Raw genomic sequence first — 17,829 nt, 5'->3', positions numbered from 1 at the left:
AACCAACAATATTGACAAAAGGTGGACCGTTTACTTAGTAAATACTAATCCCTAACTTTGTTCACAGCAAATCATGCGCCTAGCAGCAGTACTGAACAGCACAGGCATGCTAGAAGACGTCCGGCCCGGCTGCAATTGGCCCAAATTCAACCATCTCGACTTTGTGTTTGCTAAAGATGTGGGGAAATTGTTGAACAAGCCTTTGATCAAACATATCAATAAACTATATGAGAGATACAGTCAATCATGAATATTTTGTTTTATTTTATCCCATAAAAATATTTATTAATACTTATGTAAGTCATTGCTGACTTGATTTTTAACAAGACAGTTGCTTTAAGAGGACAAGACTGCATTACTGAAAGTATACTCAAAGATAGATATAACTCCGTAATAGATGGATACAGTCTAAGGAAAAAACGTGCCTCGAAAATCAAGAAAATTTGATTCTCGTTCAGAGGGCGCTACTAGTTTTGGCCTACAGTCGTATAGATGGCGTTGACGGTTTCGTTTGTTATTTAACAATTTTAACGCATATCAGTGAAAGAACATGGGTCAAAATCATAAAAATAATTAATGCAAATAAAAAAAATCATTTATCTATATTTAAATACATTCTATTGTATTTTTATAAATCTTCATTTTTAGTTTTAAAGTGTGTCGACAGATGGCAGTGAATTTACTGGGGTTAGAAAATTTACTATGACAGTACCGCTCTAGTATAAGTTACTCTATGGTATACTTATTCAATCTTTGGTTCTGTTGTAAAAGTTACTGTATTTTGTAGTTCTGTTCCACACAGCTAACAAACCATAGTAATCTCCTTTTGTGACTGAATAAGGGAAACCACTAACCTGAACCAATCATTTTTAGGGTTCCGTACCCAAAGGGTAAAAAACGGGACCCTATTACTAAGACTCCACTGTCCGTCTGGCTGTCTGTCTGTCACCAGGCTGTATCCCAAGCTAGACCGTTGAAATTTTCACAGATGATGTATTTCTGTTGCTGCTATAACAACAAATACTAAAAACAGAATAAAATAAATATATGTGGGGCTCCCATACAACGGTTTTTTTTTTGCCGTTTTTTGCGTAATAGTACGGACTCGACCTTGGCCGGTTTTTTTAACAAGTGACTGCTTTTGAAATAACCACTTACCTTTGCAACAGTCTTTGCAGCTACGGCTCCAGCTGCAGTCTTGCTTGGAGTTACATTTTGTACCACTGGGACTACTTTGACCTCCGCTACCTGGGTACGGTTGAGCTCTGAGAAAAAGAAATCACATGGATGTTGTTTTTGTTTACATCAAAAAGGTACCCCAGTCTATTATCCGACATGAGTAACTGATAAGTATTAAAATTTAAATATAAGATAGGAACATGAGGGATGGGATAATACATATCAATAACAATCACAATTCTAGCATGTAAATATAAATCCACAACAACACAACTTGGAAAGGGATATTCGAGATTAATTTACCCTTATTCGGCATGGTTGTCTGTTGAGCCTTGTTAGATATAGAATAGTGTCAGTAAATATGCCATATTTTCCAAAAAGCACATAGTCACAATTTATTATGTAAAAGTTTACTGAAATAAATAAACTTATTGCTCGATGCCAAACAAAAATCCGTCAGGGACGTCAAAATGTGACAATGACATTAACAGGTTTTTTTTGCAGCTAGGGATGCACTCCTGTCGAACTTATTTCGTCGAAGTTGTGGTGCATGCATACAAAGTTCACATTTTGAGCATGTACTAGCGCATGTTCAGCAAAGAATGTGAAAGGCAGAAAGAATCAAGTGGAGTCCAGACGGGATGATCAAATCGACCAATTTGATCAGAAAAGAAATTGGCGTCAATCTCCAATTTAATCACCAATTTTAGTTTTATGGTGATATTTGACCGCTCTAAAGTGCCTCTAAATTAAAAAATGTCCCCAAACGCGAATACTAGATTCACAAAGCGAGCCAAATTGGTCCGTCGTCCGGTCGTCCGCAAGGCCTGATTTGATCGGACAATTTAATCAGATTGGCGAAAAATCGTCCCGTATCGTATAATAGGCTTTTTTCTTAGGCTAGTATCATAGGTATCATAACCACACATAAATACAGAGAATCATACTGGCTTTGTCTTACGCTAGTACTAGCACCAAAAAAAGGGATGAGTATAGTTTTTATTCTTCTTATTTACTGTCAAATTGGGTTTGCGAGACTGTAGTCTTCTTGTACGTTCGTGAGAAAACGGTTTAAATCAAGGGTATCAATCTACAATGGCAACACTGTAAGTGACAGCCGTGAAATTACTGTCAATTTGACATTTGTTTTGTCAGCCAGACTTGCCAAAATGACGACTGCTATCAGCGGCTTACGTTTAATTTTCCAATAAACACGCAAAATTGTTGCAATTTTGTTGTAATAATTAACATTATTTATAAGAATAAATGTTAATTAGTCTATAGTGCATTGATTTTACTAACACAACATTAAATATGGATCTCCACCGGCCCGTTGATCCCAACAAGGTGAAGCAACCTGAAAATTTGATAAGGTTTCCTTAATTTAAAGTATTTGTGAATGCTAATAAGCTTTCTAATTGCAGACTTACGAGGAACTAACATCTGAAGAAAAACTGAGGTAATAGTACAACTTTTTAGTTACTTTTTCTAGTAATTAATAACGGTAGTTAGATCGTGTTGGAAAGTCATTGATTTTTGTTTGCTTTGGTAATCCTAACATAAATATATGCCGACAGGGCTGTAAATAACACCCAATTTTTTAACCATATCAAGAAATTGGTGTCTTGAGCAAAATGTAACCTTATGTAAGTTGCTGGACTTATAATAAGATTGAAAAGAAATAATAACTAAATAATTTTTAATAATTTTTAATTTTTTTTATGTCTCTGTTTGACCTAATGGTTGACTGGTAGAGAATGCCTTTTGGCATTAAGTCCGCCATTTGTACATTTTTCTTTGCTTGTGCAATAAAGTTTAAATAAATAAATAAATAAATAAAGAAACTCAATTTTAAAACGTTACATATGGGGAATCCCCTCATTGCCCTCAATATAGTTTTTAAAAATATACTTTGCTAAGATAAGGCAACATTTTAAAAAATTTGGATTAAAACTGTACATACTACATGCATAATATGTTCTTTATATTATCAACATGTTGATACACTGAACTGGAATTGAAGCAAATCACCTTATTTAACTAATTGGATCAGTTTATTATCTTAACTCAATATTAACTTGTCCTTGTGAAGTACAAGTACAATAACATTATATTTTGGGTCATAGTTACATAGTTGCTAGTAAGTCAAATACAAATACTAATAATAAAGTACAGTCGAAGGCAAAAATATCGATCCAAACAAATGGCTCAAAAATACGTGAACATGACTTTATGGTCTAAGGTGAAACAGTGTACACATATTTTTGAAACTTTGGGAATGTATATATATTTATGCCCTTGACTGTACATAAATTTATAATCATACATAAATAGTATATGACAAAGAAAAAGTGACCAAGTTGGTGTGTTGAATGTCACATTTCACATTTTTCCCATCTTAAACTATTTTAACAGCAAAAATTAACCCTTTTACTGCCAAAAACGTCAGCTGCAGCCCAATATCAACCTTTGTGCGTTCTGACAAGGTTCATAATGACGCGCCGCATTTGACAGGCATGGTGTAGGGGTACAGTCAAGGGCATAAATATATATACATTCCCATATTCAGTATATATAGATTGACTAAGCCCCACGGTATGCTTAAGAAGGCTTGGGTTGTGAGTACTCAGACAAAGATATATATATATAAATATACAAATGCTTAAATCTATAAAATAAAATAAAATAAAAATAGCCTTTATTTCTACTGTTACATTTACATAATATTAATTTAATCAGTTTAACAGTTTATTTAGGTAATAGTAGTCGCCTCCGTGGCGTAGGCCTCTCCCAAGCTCTTCCACAGTGCTCTGTCACGAGCCTTACGCATCCAATCGACACCCGTTATTTCAGTGAAGACATCCCTCCATCTTCTCGGGTGTCCTTGACCTCTGTTCTCTTCATACGGGTACCATTCCACCAAACGCTTCGTCCACCTGTTCTCCATACGGCATGTATGGCCTGCCCATTGCCTTACATAAATATATAGAAAACATCTATGACTCAGGAACAAATATCTGTGTCATCACACAAATAAATGCCCTTACCGGGATTCGAACCCGGGACCATCGGCTTCATAGGCAGGCTCACTACCAACTAGACCAGACCGGTCATCAAAATGATTGACAGAACAAGATACAAGTTTTTTCAAAGTAGTGCAGATATGTCACAAACAGTGTTACAATTTGCAGTGCAACAATTTCCTCCCAAGGGAGCTCAAACTGCGTTAATATTTTAAATTTATGGTAGAGATGGGCCGAATATATGGTAATTATTCTGTATTCGGCATATTTTTCAATGTTCGTATTCGGCCGAATAGTTCGGTTCGCAATGCCGAATATTGACCGAATAAACTATTTTTTTAGGCTTTTTTTTTTTCACTTATAATTTATTTCTAAGCTTAATAGCATCATTCGAAATCATCATCATTTGATACAAGATTAATTTTATAAGTGTGTTCCTGTTAATTGTAATTTTGACTATTGTAACATTTTTATCCTCAGATATGACCATCAAAGGCTGCATGAGCTGCATAAGGGACATGAGGGCATGCACACCACCATGATCCTGATCCTCATCGGAACCCTCATTGTGGCTCAAATCATTGTTGTTGAGTGGAAGAAGCGGCATTATAGGTCCTATGCGGTATGTTTCTATTTTAACCCTCTTAATATGCTCCTGTAATCATATCCAAAATTGGGATGAGTAAAGTAATGACAGTTTAAAAATAATTACAGTACATATGGTGCTACTTTCTCGCACTAGTGCGTAAAGAGCACTTTTCGTGCATATGTCGAAAGTTTAAAGGGCCATTTAAACTTTCGACATGTTGTATGATACACGTGCGCATAGGTAATTCGCAACTCGTGTCGATTTAAAACACTCCCTGCGGTCGTGTTTTAATTTATCGCCACTCGTTTCGAATTTCCTCTTTTCCGCACTTGTATCGTAAATAACTATTTTAATTTAGTTTAAATAATGAATAGGCATGAAGCCATGAAAATAATCAGCACAACATGAGGTAATTCGTGGGCAATGTTTGTTTTCATCACACTTGCTCAAAAAAGATCTTATTTCATGCAGGTGTACTAAAGGGAAAAGGCCTATATAGTTCCCGGGGAGTTATGGATTGATTGGATTGCGAAAAAAAACTCGCTAAAAAGCAATCCATATCCAAAGCATCCAATTTGATTAAATGGCTATTAACCTTTTAAAATATTTTTATACAATTTTCAATCATGGCTGAATGCTTGGTCTGTGCGTTCGATGCCTAACCTGTATTCAATAATGATTTTGGATAAAATTTAATTTTTTCTTCGCAAGTGTGATGAAAAATATTGTGTGTAACTCTGGGGGTAAGAATATTGTAAACTCGAGTCTTTAATTCACTCCAGCATGCGGCTGTCGTGAATTGTAGACCTTGTTTACAAAATCTCGTTTACCCCCCTCGTTGCACAGTCACACAATGTACTATTATCGGATCCAGAATAAGAAACAAAAAGGGCACGTCACTTTTAATTCCCAGAGCATAATAAAATAAAACATTTTATTTTTATTTAATTTTTTATTATACATCATGTTTGACACGGTAAACAATAAACTAATTGTTATTCTTATTCTCAGGATACCCTATTTTTTTTTTCTACCTGGTTCACAATCTTCTGTTTTTTTCAACAGTTCTTCACAATGATAGCAATGTGGTGCATACCGCTCATAATGAGCGCCCGGAGCCACTGGTGGCGGTTCGTCGTAATTTGGAGCATATTCACGTTGCTAACAGGGCTTGTGATGAGAAAGAGCTCTTTGAAGCCTATGAGCGCTACCACGCCTAGGTTAGTATGAAGCCCTAACGTGTCGGCCATAGATAAATGAATAAACTTAAGCGAGGTTTAGACTAGCAAGAACTTGCATGCAATTTACGTTACATTGCTGACTACTAAGGTAAACTGCATTCAAAATGTTTATCAGATACCGCAATGTAATGAAAATTGCATGCAAGTTCTTGCTAGTCTTAACCTCGATTTAGACTGCTCACTCCATACAACTGGTTATTAGCCCGAAAGCTTGACGCAATGAAGGCATGACGACTGAGGGGACCGAAGGAGGAGCGGGTAGGGGGCGTGAATACCAAGTTTTACTAAGAGCGCCCTAATCACGCACCCGCTCAGTCCCCTTAGACGTCATGCCTTCATTACGTCAAGCTTTCGGGCTAATAACCAGTTGTATGGAATGAGCACTCTAAGCTTGTACTTATTTCTCTATAACTATAATTTTTTTATCCTTAGGGAAAATTAGTAAGAAACACGATACCTATCTACTCGCCGTTGGGTGGTAATCGTGACTTGATTTTTATAACCAGTATGATAATATAGTATTCAAATCGCAGCATTTCACGATTTGTTTTATTGATGTCATATCACTATCAGATGTCTAGCAGCAAAAGTTGCGAAGCGAGCGGAATGTTCAAATGCGAAATGAAAAATAAAAACTATTTTACCTTGGAACACAAAGGTTAAAATTAAAAACCTTTATTTATGGACCTTAAAGACCTTATCTAACTGAGAATTTTCTCTCCACAGACTAGTGTACAAATGGTTCTACCTAATCTACAAAATCAGCTGTTGTATCGGCGTAATCGGCTACGTTATCATGATGCTCACATTCCTTGGAGTAAACCTACTGTTTGGAGCGAAACCTCAGGTGAGAACATCAAAAATAAATACTACTTATTTCTTATTTTAGTAGACCTTATCTCGTTGCAATCAGGTATACAACTGCTCAGTTCACTGTGTGGACAATTAATATACAGTCGCCATCAGATATATCGGAGCGGCCGGGGCGCTCATAATATCTGAACACGCCTCTATTGTCAGGGCGTTAGAGTGCGTGTTCAGATATTGTGAACACGTTGTCCGCTCAGATATATCTGATGGCGACTGTACAATTCGAATAAATTTTGTAAGTATGTAATCTTATTAGTCGCATTTACGAAAATACTTATAAAAAATTTAATTAATTTGATATTGCAGGACCTTAAATTATAGCTAACTTGGAAAAAGTATATGATTTTTCATAAATTCACACTTACTTAAGTGTACGAAATTAATAACTAGCTTAAATATAAAATGTATTTTTTAATGAATTTCTAGTATGTTAGTATATTTGATAATGAAATTGAATTCCCCTCGATATGATGAATTAATTAGGTAGGGTATATATCCTATCCCTATAGGCTCGGATATAGCTCCCTCGGCAAGTTTAAGTTTATTTCTATGCTATCAAATGATACTCTACTACATAAATCTTTTCGGAAATATAAGGTAACATAGTGAGAAATCGTTGTAGATAGAAAGATCTATAAGATAGGAAATTTATTTGCAGTACCAGCGTTGTTGTAAATACACTGCAACATTATGCTGAGGCTAGCTCCTATTTAACAATCATGAATATTTCTCCCTTAGATGTGCAACTCAATTTCTTAGTTTTTAAGTCTAAATTTAAGGTTTATCTGTAAATAATGTGTTACACTATCTGGTAACTCTGCCATTTCATGTGATGTTGAATAAAAACGTTTTATATAACATTTAAAACTTTCGCGTTTTGAACACATATTAAATCACATTTACAATCCGGTCTATCGCGAATTTATTTCTGTTTTCCTGGGACGTCAGTTAGCCGCGACCACGACCAGTGAAATGAGTGAAACCTGTGTCGAAACGTCGGTAAATAAAGGTAACAAAATAAATTCGCGATAGACTCGATTGTACATGTGATTTAAAAATGTTCTATGTCTATTTACAAAAAAAAGCAGAGGTAGATCTAATTTCTGTGTAATTTTACAGTCGTGGATGGATGTCGGAATGGTGCTTCTTTTCTACGGGCTGTATTTCGGCGTTCTGGGCCGAGACGTGGCCGAATACTGCGCGGATAAGATGGCCGCCTCTATCGGGGTAAGCTGCGCTTTAGCGAGACAGCGCTATGCACGTATTTAACGCTGTCTCATTTACACCGGAGCGGCACGCGGGTTCACACCAGTGTGATAAACGTTTAAGTAATGCTTTGGTCGGTTGGTCAATGGTCATGGGACATGGTGCTTGTGTTCTACGGGCTGTATTTCGGCGTTCTGGGCCGGGACGTGGCCGAATACTGCGCGGATAAGATGGCCGCCTCCATCGGGGTAAGCTGCGCTTTAGCGAGACAGCGCTATGCACGTATTAACCGCTGTCTCATTCACATCGGAGCGGCAAGCGGGTTCACACCAGTGTGATAAACGTTTAAGTAATGCTTTGGTCGGTTGGTCATGGGACATGGTGCTTGTGTTCTACGGGCTGTATTTCGGCGTTCTGGGCCGGGACGTGGCCGAATACTGCGCGGATAAGATGGCCGCCTCCATCGGGGTAAGCTGCGCTTTAGCGAGACAGCGCTATGCACGTATTTACCACTGTCTCATTCACATCGGAGCGGCACGCAGGTTTACACACACACATGTTGTCTAATGTCCTCACAAAAAAAAAACTTATCGCCATAGAAATGCATGGTTTTCGATCAACGCTGCCAGATGTATAAAATAGATGCAGAGATTTGATGTGTATAGATTAGTTTTATATATATATAATAGTATAATATAATTATATACCTAATAGTATTAAGCAAACGCGGATCGGACCGCGCGAACTCGCCAACTATTACATAAACCAAAGAGGTTTACAATAGTGGCATACTGGCAAAAGTTGTATGAATATTTAAAGTGAATAAATAAAAAAAATAAAAAAAAATGTAGTTTTGCTTATACAATGTTTTTATTTGCAGTATTATACACAAGAAGGCATACCGACGCGGCAGCTTGAGAGCGACGTGTGCGCTGTGTGCGGCGACAAACTTCTAGTAGCTGTCAACGAGGAGGGTGTCATAGGTAAGTTACTTTCGTATAGTGCTGATTTCTATATTTATATCCAGATTTACCCCAACAATAGGGCGTAAGAAATAGGGTATTTGACTGTATTTAAAATAAATTCTTTTACACCATGCATGAAATAAAGCACCAAAAGATTAATAGAAAAACGTAGACAACAGTTATTTTTAGACACAATTTCTATTTTTAAACCAGTATAAAGAGTAGGTAATTTGATCGTGACGTCGCGAGTGTTTCATGTAAATTCCTTAATAGCAAAATTGTTTTGACAGTTCGAAAAAAGAAACTGATTTGACTAGTAGTCAAATACCCTAATACTGTAGTCTAAAACGCAAGCGGATGTTCTTGTTCACTAACCCTGATCGGTGTTTGAGACTACTCGTATACGTTCAGCGGAAAAATTTCGATAGCGCGATGCAGCCACCTAACAGCGCCATCTATCGTTAAATTGTAACATTAACAGTAGACTACCTAGGACCGGCATCTACGGCCAGCGTTTGTTGGTGCAACAAATAATAATAAATGTATTGTAACAGAGAACACGTACAAGCTGTCGTGCGGGCACGTGTTCCACGAGTTCTGCATCCGCGGCTGGTGCATCGTGGGCAAGAAGCAGACGTGCCCGTATTGCCGAGAGCGGGTCGACCTCAAGCGAATGTTCACCAACCCGTATCCTTTACTAATTCCGGAACTCACAGATAAGTATTATACACAACCAAACTTCCGTAAGACATAGACATATTAAACATATTAATAACGGGTTACTCACATATTTTAAGTCGAAAACGCTCGACATGTTTCACTCCGTACCGAGGAGCGTCATCAGGAGCGTTTTCGACTTAAAATACGTTGGACCCGTTATTAATATGTTCAATAAGTATTTATACACATCTTTTTATTGTATACCTTGTTTTCATAAGAACAAGTTTGAATATTTCGTATGGCAACTTGCAAGATGATGGTAAGGTGACAGAAAGATTCAGATATGAATAAGAATTGTTTATTGCCACATACAGAAGTACAAAAGAAAATAAAATAAAATTACATAAAACAAGAATAAGAAAAACATATATTAATTTATAAGTACAATCAAATAAGTTCGAATATATTGGGCAAAGGGTTTCCAGTCTCAGCGTGTGCCGGGCCGAGATGCCCGGCGCTGGTTTTCAGACCGGTCCCAGGCTAAATAGAATAGAAGATAGAATATAGGACAATCATAAAACAGACGATCGGTAGGAAAGGCAGATAAAAAATTAATGACAAGTAAGAAAGGCAGACGAAAAGACAAAGCAAAGATAAGAAGAAAAAGACAGGCAGACATACTTAACTGGTGGCTCGGGCTGGAGTAAGATACCAACACTTGCTATCTCACTCTACATACTATTATTGACAAGACGTGATGACGCAAAATATTGACGCTATTAGCGCCCTTTTTCGAAATTACGTATAATAAACATAAACATAATTTATTTAAAATGACGTGTCGTGTTGTGTTGTGTGGTGACTCGTGACGCATATCGGTTTCATACATTTAATATGATTGCGTTCACATTTGTCTGATGCACGGTGCGTGAGCGCGACAATCGTCACGACACAACACAACAGACAAATGTGAATCGGGCTTAATAAACACCTTCCACGACTCGACTTGTAACATCTCGGTCCATGAAGTCACACGACATGATTCCAAGCAGCCTTATATACGCTCAGGGAAAAAACTTTGATACCGCGATGTAGGACCTGACAGCGCCATCTATCGTCAAAATAAAACCTTAACAGTACACTAGTTGGGACCGGCCGCATCTCCTCTACGGTCAGCTACTTGATTGGCTGCGCTGGCTGGTCGCCTGGCAACCACTCGTTATGTTCCTCGCGCAGGGCATCAACTGGCTCTTCGGGTTAGAGTGAGACACCAACACTTTCTACCTCACTTTCACATGCCTTGATAATTAAGCTTGCGTCGCCTTACGGTCAATAACGTACGATAAAAGAGGGTTCTTGCTAAATTGGAAATTCTGTAGTGTAAGTCAATACTTAGTCAGTATCAGTACTTACTTGGTTGTTCAATAACAACCAATTTAGCTAGGACCCTAAACAGCGCAACAATCCCGGAGCGCGATGGTACAGTCGCCATCAGATATATCGGAGCAGCCGAAGTGCTCACAAATATCTGAACACGGCTCTATTGTTAAAGCGTTAGAGTGCGTGTTCAGATATTTTTGAGCACCTCGGCCGCTTCGTTTTATCGTATTGGTGGATTTTACCGAACGTACGTTATAATGGACCGTGGGAAATTTTAGCTGTCAAGTTTCAACCGTCGTTCAACCTTTGGTATATGTACAGTCAGCAAAACTATTAGCTTAGCACCCGTGCATACATTTTTATATGCAGGGATGCTAAGCTTATAGTTTTTAATAGTTGGTTTTACCTTACTTCAGCTTTAAAATGCTACGGATTTTCTATGGGAAGCTGTTCTTATATTAGATTTCTTGTTAGCTAACTTTGCACTAATTTCAATAAAACAAAGTAAGAGAGTGCCATTATCTCATTATTCATTATAGTCTCTAGCGGCCCACCATACAAGGAAAATTGGCAATCGAATTTAAATCAATGGTATTAGAAAATAGAGTTTTAAAGTCGCACCTATATTCGAGAAACTTAAAGAAAATCGTCTCCGGTGGTACGGGCATATCCTACGTCGCCCGGAAGATCATATGGTCAAGTTAGCCTTAAATTTGCCGACACAAAGGAGAGGAAGTGGAAGACCACCTGCCACTTGGCTGACGACAGTCGAAAAAGACATGAAAGATGTTAATACAGACGCTGAAATAGCCAAAAACCGTGTATTATGGAAGAAAAGGACAAGAAAGGCCGACCCAAGTAAATGGGAAAAAGGTCAAGGAGGAAGAAGCAGGTATTAGAAAATAGAGTTAAATTCGTTTTGTTTTAAAATCGAACGAAACAAAACAAAAGCAACTCTGTTCCATTGAATTAAGATTTAATTTTCATTGGAGGTAATTTGTACCAGTATTAGCACATTGAACCCTAAGAGGATACCCTCTTATCTATCTTATCTTATTAGTTATCTTGACTATCATATTGTATCTTCCCTACATTTGTTTTATCCGTAGGATGTAGGATGAACGGTGGTTGTAACAATTTGCTGTCTTGTTATTTTAATACTTCAATTAATTTAATGTAATTTTTATAACTTTTGATGGGTTTACATTAACATTACGCCCAAATGGCCTTGTTTTTATAAGCTACTCAAATAGGGAATATCACTTGAAGTCTAGCCTACTATTAAGGGCCACGGAACCTCTGCCCCACCACGAATTGCATCCATAAGGCATCTCACTGAACGCCGGCGTACCAGTGTGGCAGCGAACGGCCGTTCAACAGACATCTTGGACATATTTTTCTACCCCACAAACAAAAATTTGGAAAATCAAACATTAATATTTAATAAGGATTTCGTGTTGTTCCTGTTTGCAAAATTATGTCCCTTTGGATCTCTATCAAATGTATAAACCGCCTTGAAATGCCGCTTGTCGCTTCGCTGGCCGCTGTCGTCCAGTCCGCTGCCTAACAACCACTGAAGATCAGTTTTTTGTGCGAACAAATGTATAAGTATTCCGTAAACGTGAGGGTTCTGTTAGTCTGATTCACTTTTATCTAATCCTGAATACCACTGTACGCGCTACAAGTAGGTAATACTGGTATGCCGAAACGTGAATCCGCACAGAAGGTTTTGCATTCTAATTAATTATTCATTAGAACTCAATACTTACTAATGTGGATCCGCGTGAAATATGAAAGGTTATCAGCGTTAAACAACCGGTATATTAGACACACCGAGGCGTTCATAGCATTTCTGGGGTCCTTGGTATGCCTGAGAGATGCCTCGGCATTCCCAAGTATACCTCGACATGCCGGAGGACGCCTCGGCATGCCTGAGGATCCCTTGCCGTGCCATGCCGATAGTGGGCGCCGGGCCTAAAATGTACTAAACTAAACATACAAAGCTATTGTAAACCTAACAAAACTTTTCCTACAGTTAAATTAACATTATTATGAAATTTGTGAATTATTTATGTAAAATATTTGGTTTTATGCTCTGCCATCCTGCTACTGTTTGTTAAGTACCAATGAAGACTGATCATTTATAAAGATCGCGCCAAACGTTTAGTCCGTTCCGTTCTGACATTGGTTCGCGAAGGTAGATATGTCATTTGTTGCGTCGTCTGTAGAAGCCATAATACCTCGTTTGTCATTTTGGCTTATGTATTTGTAAGAAAGGGATAAAATAAATTAACTAATTGTGGCTTCTAAAGTTTTATGAACAAGGGGGTAAATGTTTGGCACCACTTGGAAGCGTAGCCAACACGCCAATCGCTTACGCTCCGTAGCGATCGAAACGCAACTGTCACTGTCGCACTAACATGGAAGAGTGATAGAGAGACACAAAGCGTTTCGTTGTCGAAGCGATAGCGATTGTCACCTTGGCTAGGCCGGCTGTATACTTATCGAAAAGAAATAAGTCTATAAATGAGTCCTCAGTTCTGTTTAAAATGATTATAGATATTGGCGCATACCCGTTGCATGAAAGTTGGTAGAAAGGGTAAAATAATATTAAAATTGGACTAGACAAATTATTAACGTTTTATAACGTCTCTCAAATTTCCCTACTGGGATTATAGTCACGAGCAATAACAAAAAAAAAAACGTTCAAATTGTATAAAGCGTTTCGTAGTAAGTTTTTATGTAGGTAGTGGCGAAATAGATGCTTTTGTCTCATGATTTTATAAGCTATATTAAAATATAGATGACAAGAACTGAAAGTACATAACTACTAACAATTAATTAATATTAGTTATGTGCCAATGTCTTCTTCTGGAAGCACTATGAGCAATTAGAGTTTTAAATAAAAACATCCTGCTTATTATTTTTCAACACACTTGCTCAAAACGACGTTTTTATTCCACCGATTTTTGGCTCATAATCCTAGATATTAAACACGCGTGCTCTTTCAGTGTATTATTCCACTCGTGCTTTTTCATTATATTATCCGGCTGAGTTAAGAAGCTAACTGATTGCTAATAATATGCATGGAAAAGGAGCTTTCTTTAATTGGTCGGACTGGCGGGCACCGGCGCGCTCCTCGCGCCTGCGCGGTGCGCGGCCCGGCCGGCCCGCCCGCCGCGCCGCCCGCGGCCGGGGCGAGCGAGGGCCGGCCGGCAGTACGAGTATGACAGATGAAACACACAATACTAACTGTTTAAACTATTAAAATTTGATTAATATGAAAGTTTCTTTTTTTTCTCGCAAGTGTGTTGAAAAACGTCGTATGAAACGCGTGTGCATTGGTCATTACACACATCGGTTTTCTTATTGCGCGCTCGCTTACAGCTCGCGCGCACAATATCGCCTCGTGTGTAGCACACTTGTATCATAATGTACTATTAAATGTCTGCGTTTTGTTATGCGGTTCCATAATAGTGGCAAAACGGAACTTTAACTTAAGCAAGCCTATTGGTATTCAAAAAGCCTATAATTTAATAATAACTTTGCGAACTGAAAATATATAAATAATGACTTCTAAGTTTTTAACAAAAAACTTGTATAATAAACGCATCAGTGATTTCAATGATGTACAATGTTTTCTTAATGTTTAATAGTGTTTAAATTGTTGTAATGTTGTATTTTCTAAATGTTCAAAAGAAAACGATGGTTGTCGAATGTAAATATGGCAGACAGTAAGTGTTTTTTTGGCTGGAGACTTTCAAATGTTGGCGCTGCGATATAAATTGTTTAATTGCGTAGATAGATCGCCCAATGAAATTTTAACTCACTTCACATATACCTACAATTTCATGGGAACACTATGACTATCGTCATAGTGTTGAACTTTTAGTATACTATTATCTACTCAAAAGTTATAGCCGAAATAATAATAAGTCTGTTTATATATATTCTAACAAAGTTGCGTACTAATAGGTTCTACACTTAAAAGTGTGTAAGAAAAGTTTGGCGACATAAATTATAATTACCTACAGTCAGTTGCAGAGAAATCTGACATCGCCAGGTTAAGATATTATCTAATGCAGACCGGCAAGGGCGGCTAGCATGAGCTGCATTCTCTCGCGCGCGAGGCCATACTTGAAGTCGCGCTAGAAGTATGGACTCGCGCGCGAGAACGCAACTCATGCTAGACGGTCTGTTAGCATGAGTTGCGTCCTCGCGCGCGAGGCCATACTTGAAGTCGCGCTAGAAGTATGGACTCGCGCGCGAGAACGCAACTCATGCTAGACGGTCTGTTAGCATGAGTTGCGTCCTCGCGCGCGAGGCCATACTTGAAGTCGCGCAAGATGTATGGAGTCGCGCGCGAGAACGCAACTCATGCCAGCAGGTCAGGTACATCTGTGGCATGAAAAGGTTCCAATTAAATGCCTCGTTAAATTGAGAGGTTCGCAAGATCCTCGACTATGCGATAGCATTTACTAAGTATGACTAGTTTTCTTATGTTACTGTTGTATTTTTTAAAGATTTTTATTTTGTTTATAAGTTAATATATCTAGATGTTGTAATAAATGTGGTTTGCCCACCATTTAGTTTATCAAGTATTATTTTAGTGGCTTAAATAAAAATCGTGTTCACTATTTAAAATGTATTGTGTAAAGTCGAGTTCATAAATATGTATACAATTTTTTACCCTATTGCAGTGGATTTAGGTAAAGAAATGTATACAATTTTATGAACTCGACTATACAAAGATACAGTCAGCATGAAATAGATAGTAACAGCCAAAAAGGCTAACTACATAGTAACAAAACTTTTTTTATACTTTAAAAATGTATATTGCAATAGATTTGGCCTTTTTGGCTGTTACTGTTTATTTGAACCCTTGATTACTATGTTCTAACACATGTAAATTGTTGTGTTTCTTATGTAAACATTAAGTATAATTAGCGATTTCGTTATGTAATTAATAAAATAGATATTTCATAATATAATGATGATGAACAGATAAACAAATTAGTGGAAAAATTCACTGTCTTGGGTTGGACTTGAACCCACGAAAACCCCTGAAACACCTGTATATATACGCTTGTTTGATACAAATAAACATTTATTCATTCATTCACGACCACCGGATCGCTAGCCCGTTACTCTTCCATCCATCTTTCATTCATTCCATCTTTCATTGTATTGGGTAAGGTGTTGGAAGCTCAGATGGAAGAGCACCGGGCTTGGGCGTGGGTTCAAGTCCCCTCCAAGACAGTGAATTTTTCCACTTTTATTTGTTTTTAAGCTTAATAGCATTGTTCGCAGATGTGTCTGCTTGATACGAAATTAATATAATGATGATGAATCAATGACTACAATTTTACAGTCAAAGGCAAAAATATCGATCTAGACAAATGGCTCAAAAATATGTGAACACGACTTTATTATCTAAGGTGTAAGAGCGTACACATATTTTTAAACTATGGGAATGTATATATATTTATGGCCTTGACTGTACCTATTGACATAGTTGTGGTCTTTCTGGTGTACAAGCCCGCTATTTATTTTATACTCTCAATTCTTTTTTCGTCTATGCATTTTCACATTCCTTCGAGTCTCAGAGACAATATATTATTAATCAAAAATAGAGGCGCTTTGACGCAATGAACTAAATTCTTCGTTCGCCTTCAATCTTTGATTTTTCGCTTTCCACTATATTATAACTAATTGTGACATAAATTATCCTCGAATTAAGAAATACTTTCACTAGAAAGCAAATGTGTGCAAATAGTATAAATAGGTATGAATTTCTATTTTGTACAAATATGAGAATAAAATGATGCAACTGTTTTGATTGTTTTACATTTTTTAAAGTTTTTTGTGTTGGGGTGAGACATGTACACGTGCATAGACTAGTATATGTTATGTTATTACTGCCCAGTGCCCTGCAGTGTAGGGTATTCGCTCTGCGCATGACTGTGGCGCCGCCCTGACGGATATAGAGTACATTAGTTATCTGACAGTTGACAGCTAAATAATCTCAAGTATGGATGGTATAGAAAGGATGCCAATCTCTTATGGCAGAATTGTTGCAAGTGACCGCTTTCAGCTTTTAATAATAGTTCCTAGTCTCTCCGGTGGCGCTAGTTAGGCTCTGGGACATGAGTATAATATGTAAGGCAACAAATAACCCGACCAAATTACGTAGGTTGTTTTTGGTAGTATTTCGGTGTATGGTGGCGCCGCCTAATTACTGTTTTTTGATGGACACTTTTCATACATAGAGATTTGGCTCCTTTATATAGTCTCCATGATCTCAAGTCCTCACATTTTTCCATCATTTTCCCACACCGTACGTTGTCGTGGCTTGTATTTTACCCACTAGCCCACTACGCTTGAGTGCCAGCTAAAGTAGTCTGCAGTATAATAGTATTATTATACAGAACGGCCACGCACCGCCGCGCCCCGACTCGAATTACCTCGCCCCGCGACAGCAGATTGACGGCCGTTTGCCGGCCGCTCAGTACTATTTTTAAGCAACTTACTCACACTATGATGCGTTGTACAGACGTGCCGTTCACACATAGAAACACAAGTGATTTTTGATGTATAGCGTGTCCGCCCTGTGCGGTCGCTCAAGGACACCCACCACTGCAATCGTGACTGCTATTGCAATCATATAAGACTTTGAACACAAAGCCAATGTAGCTTGCACACAGTGGCTTGCAGTC

At 37.8% G+C, this 17,829-nt stretch overlaps 3 protein-coding genes across 3 annotated transcripts in view; 2 read left to right on the top strand and 1 right to left on the bottom strand.

Annotated features, from left to right (window-relative positions):
• LOC134747116 (lipase 1-like) overlaps positions 1-251 on the top strand; it is a 31,773-nt gene extending 31,522 nt beyond the window's left edge. Inside the window, exon 8 of the mRNA XM_063681694.1 lies at positions 68-251. Coding sequence (XP_063537764.1) covers positions 68-250 — 183 coding nt within the window. The 3' untranslated portion in view covers position 251. The remainder of the gene's footprint in view (positions 1-67) is intronic.
• The window catches only part of LOC134747103 (protein cramped), a 67,271-nt gene extending 65,646 nt beyond the window's left edge, over positions 1-1,625 (bottom strand). The window contains exons 1-2 of the mRNA XM_063681673.1: positions 1,483-1,625; positions 1,159-1,265 (exon numbers count right to left, since the gene is read on the bottom strand). Coding sequence (XP_063537743.1) covers positions 1,159-1,265; positions 1,483-1,495 — 120 coding nt within the window. The 5' untranslated portion in view covers positions 1,496-1,625. The remainder of the gene's footprint in view (positions 1-1,158; positions 1,266-1,482) is intronic.
• Positions 1,626-2,306: 681 nt separating this feature from the next.
• On the top strand, positions 2,307-15,278 carry LOC134747077 (E3 ubiquitin ligase Rnf121). Its single transcript, XM_063681642.1, has 9 exons — positions 2,307-2,526; positions 2,604-2,638; positions 4,683-4,824; positions 5,857-6,011; positions 6,759-6,879; positions 8,022-8,129; positions 8,989-9,091; positions 9,628-9,760; positions 10,879-15,278. The coding sequence occupies exons 1-9, from the start codon at positions 2,494-2,496 to the stop codon at positions 10,997-10,999; spliced, it is 951 nt and encodes a 316-aa protein (XP_063537712.1). The 5' UTR covers positions 2,307-2,493; the 3' UTR covers positions 11,000-15,278.
• The last annotated feature ends 2,551 nt before the right edge of the window (positions 15,279-17,829 follow it).

Source organism: Cydia strobilella, chromosome 14 (genome assembly GCF_947568885.1).
Source record: "Cydia strobilella chromosome 14, ilCydStro3.1, whole genome shotgun sequence".
Classification (NCBI taxonomy): domain Eukaryota; kingdom Metazoa; phylum Arthropoda; class Insecta; order Lepidoptera; family Tortricidae; genus Cydia; species Cydia strobilella.
This window is presented reverse-complemented; position numbering and strand designations above follow the sequence as displayed.

Bases quoted from the DNA above. Each gene is read 5' to 3' on its own strand.
- LOC134747077 (XM_063681642.1), top strand. From the start codon at position 2,494: ATGGATCTCCACCGGCCCGTTGATCCCAACAAG. The intron at 2,639-4,682 runs GTAATAGTACAA...TTTTATCCTCAG, and splicing joins ACATCTGAAGAAAAACTGAG to ATATGACCATCAAAGGCTGC. The intron at 9,092-9,627 runs GTAAGTTACTTT...GTATTGTAACAG, and splicing joins CAACGAGGAGGGTGTCATAG to AGAACACGTACAAGCTGTCG.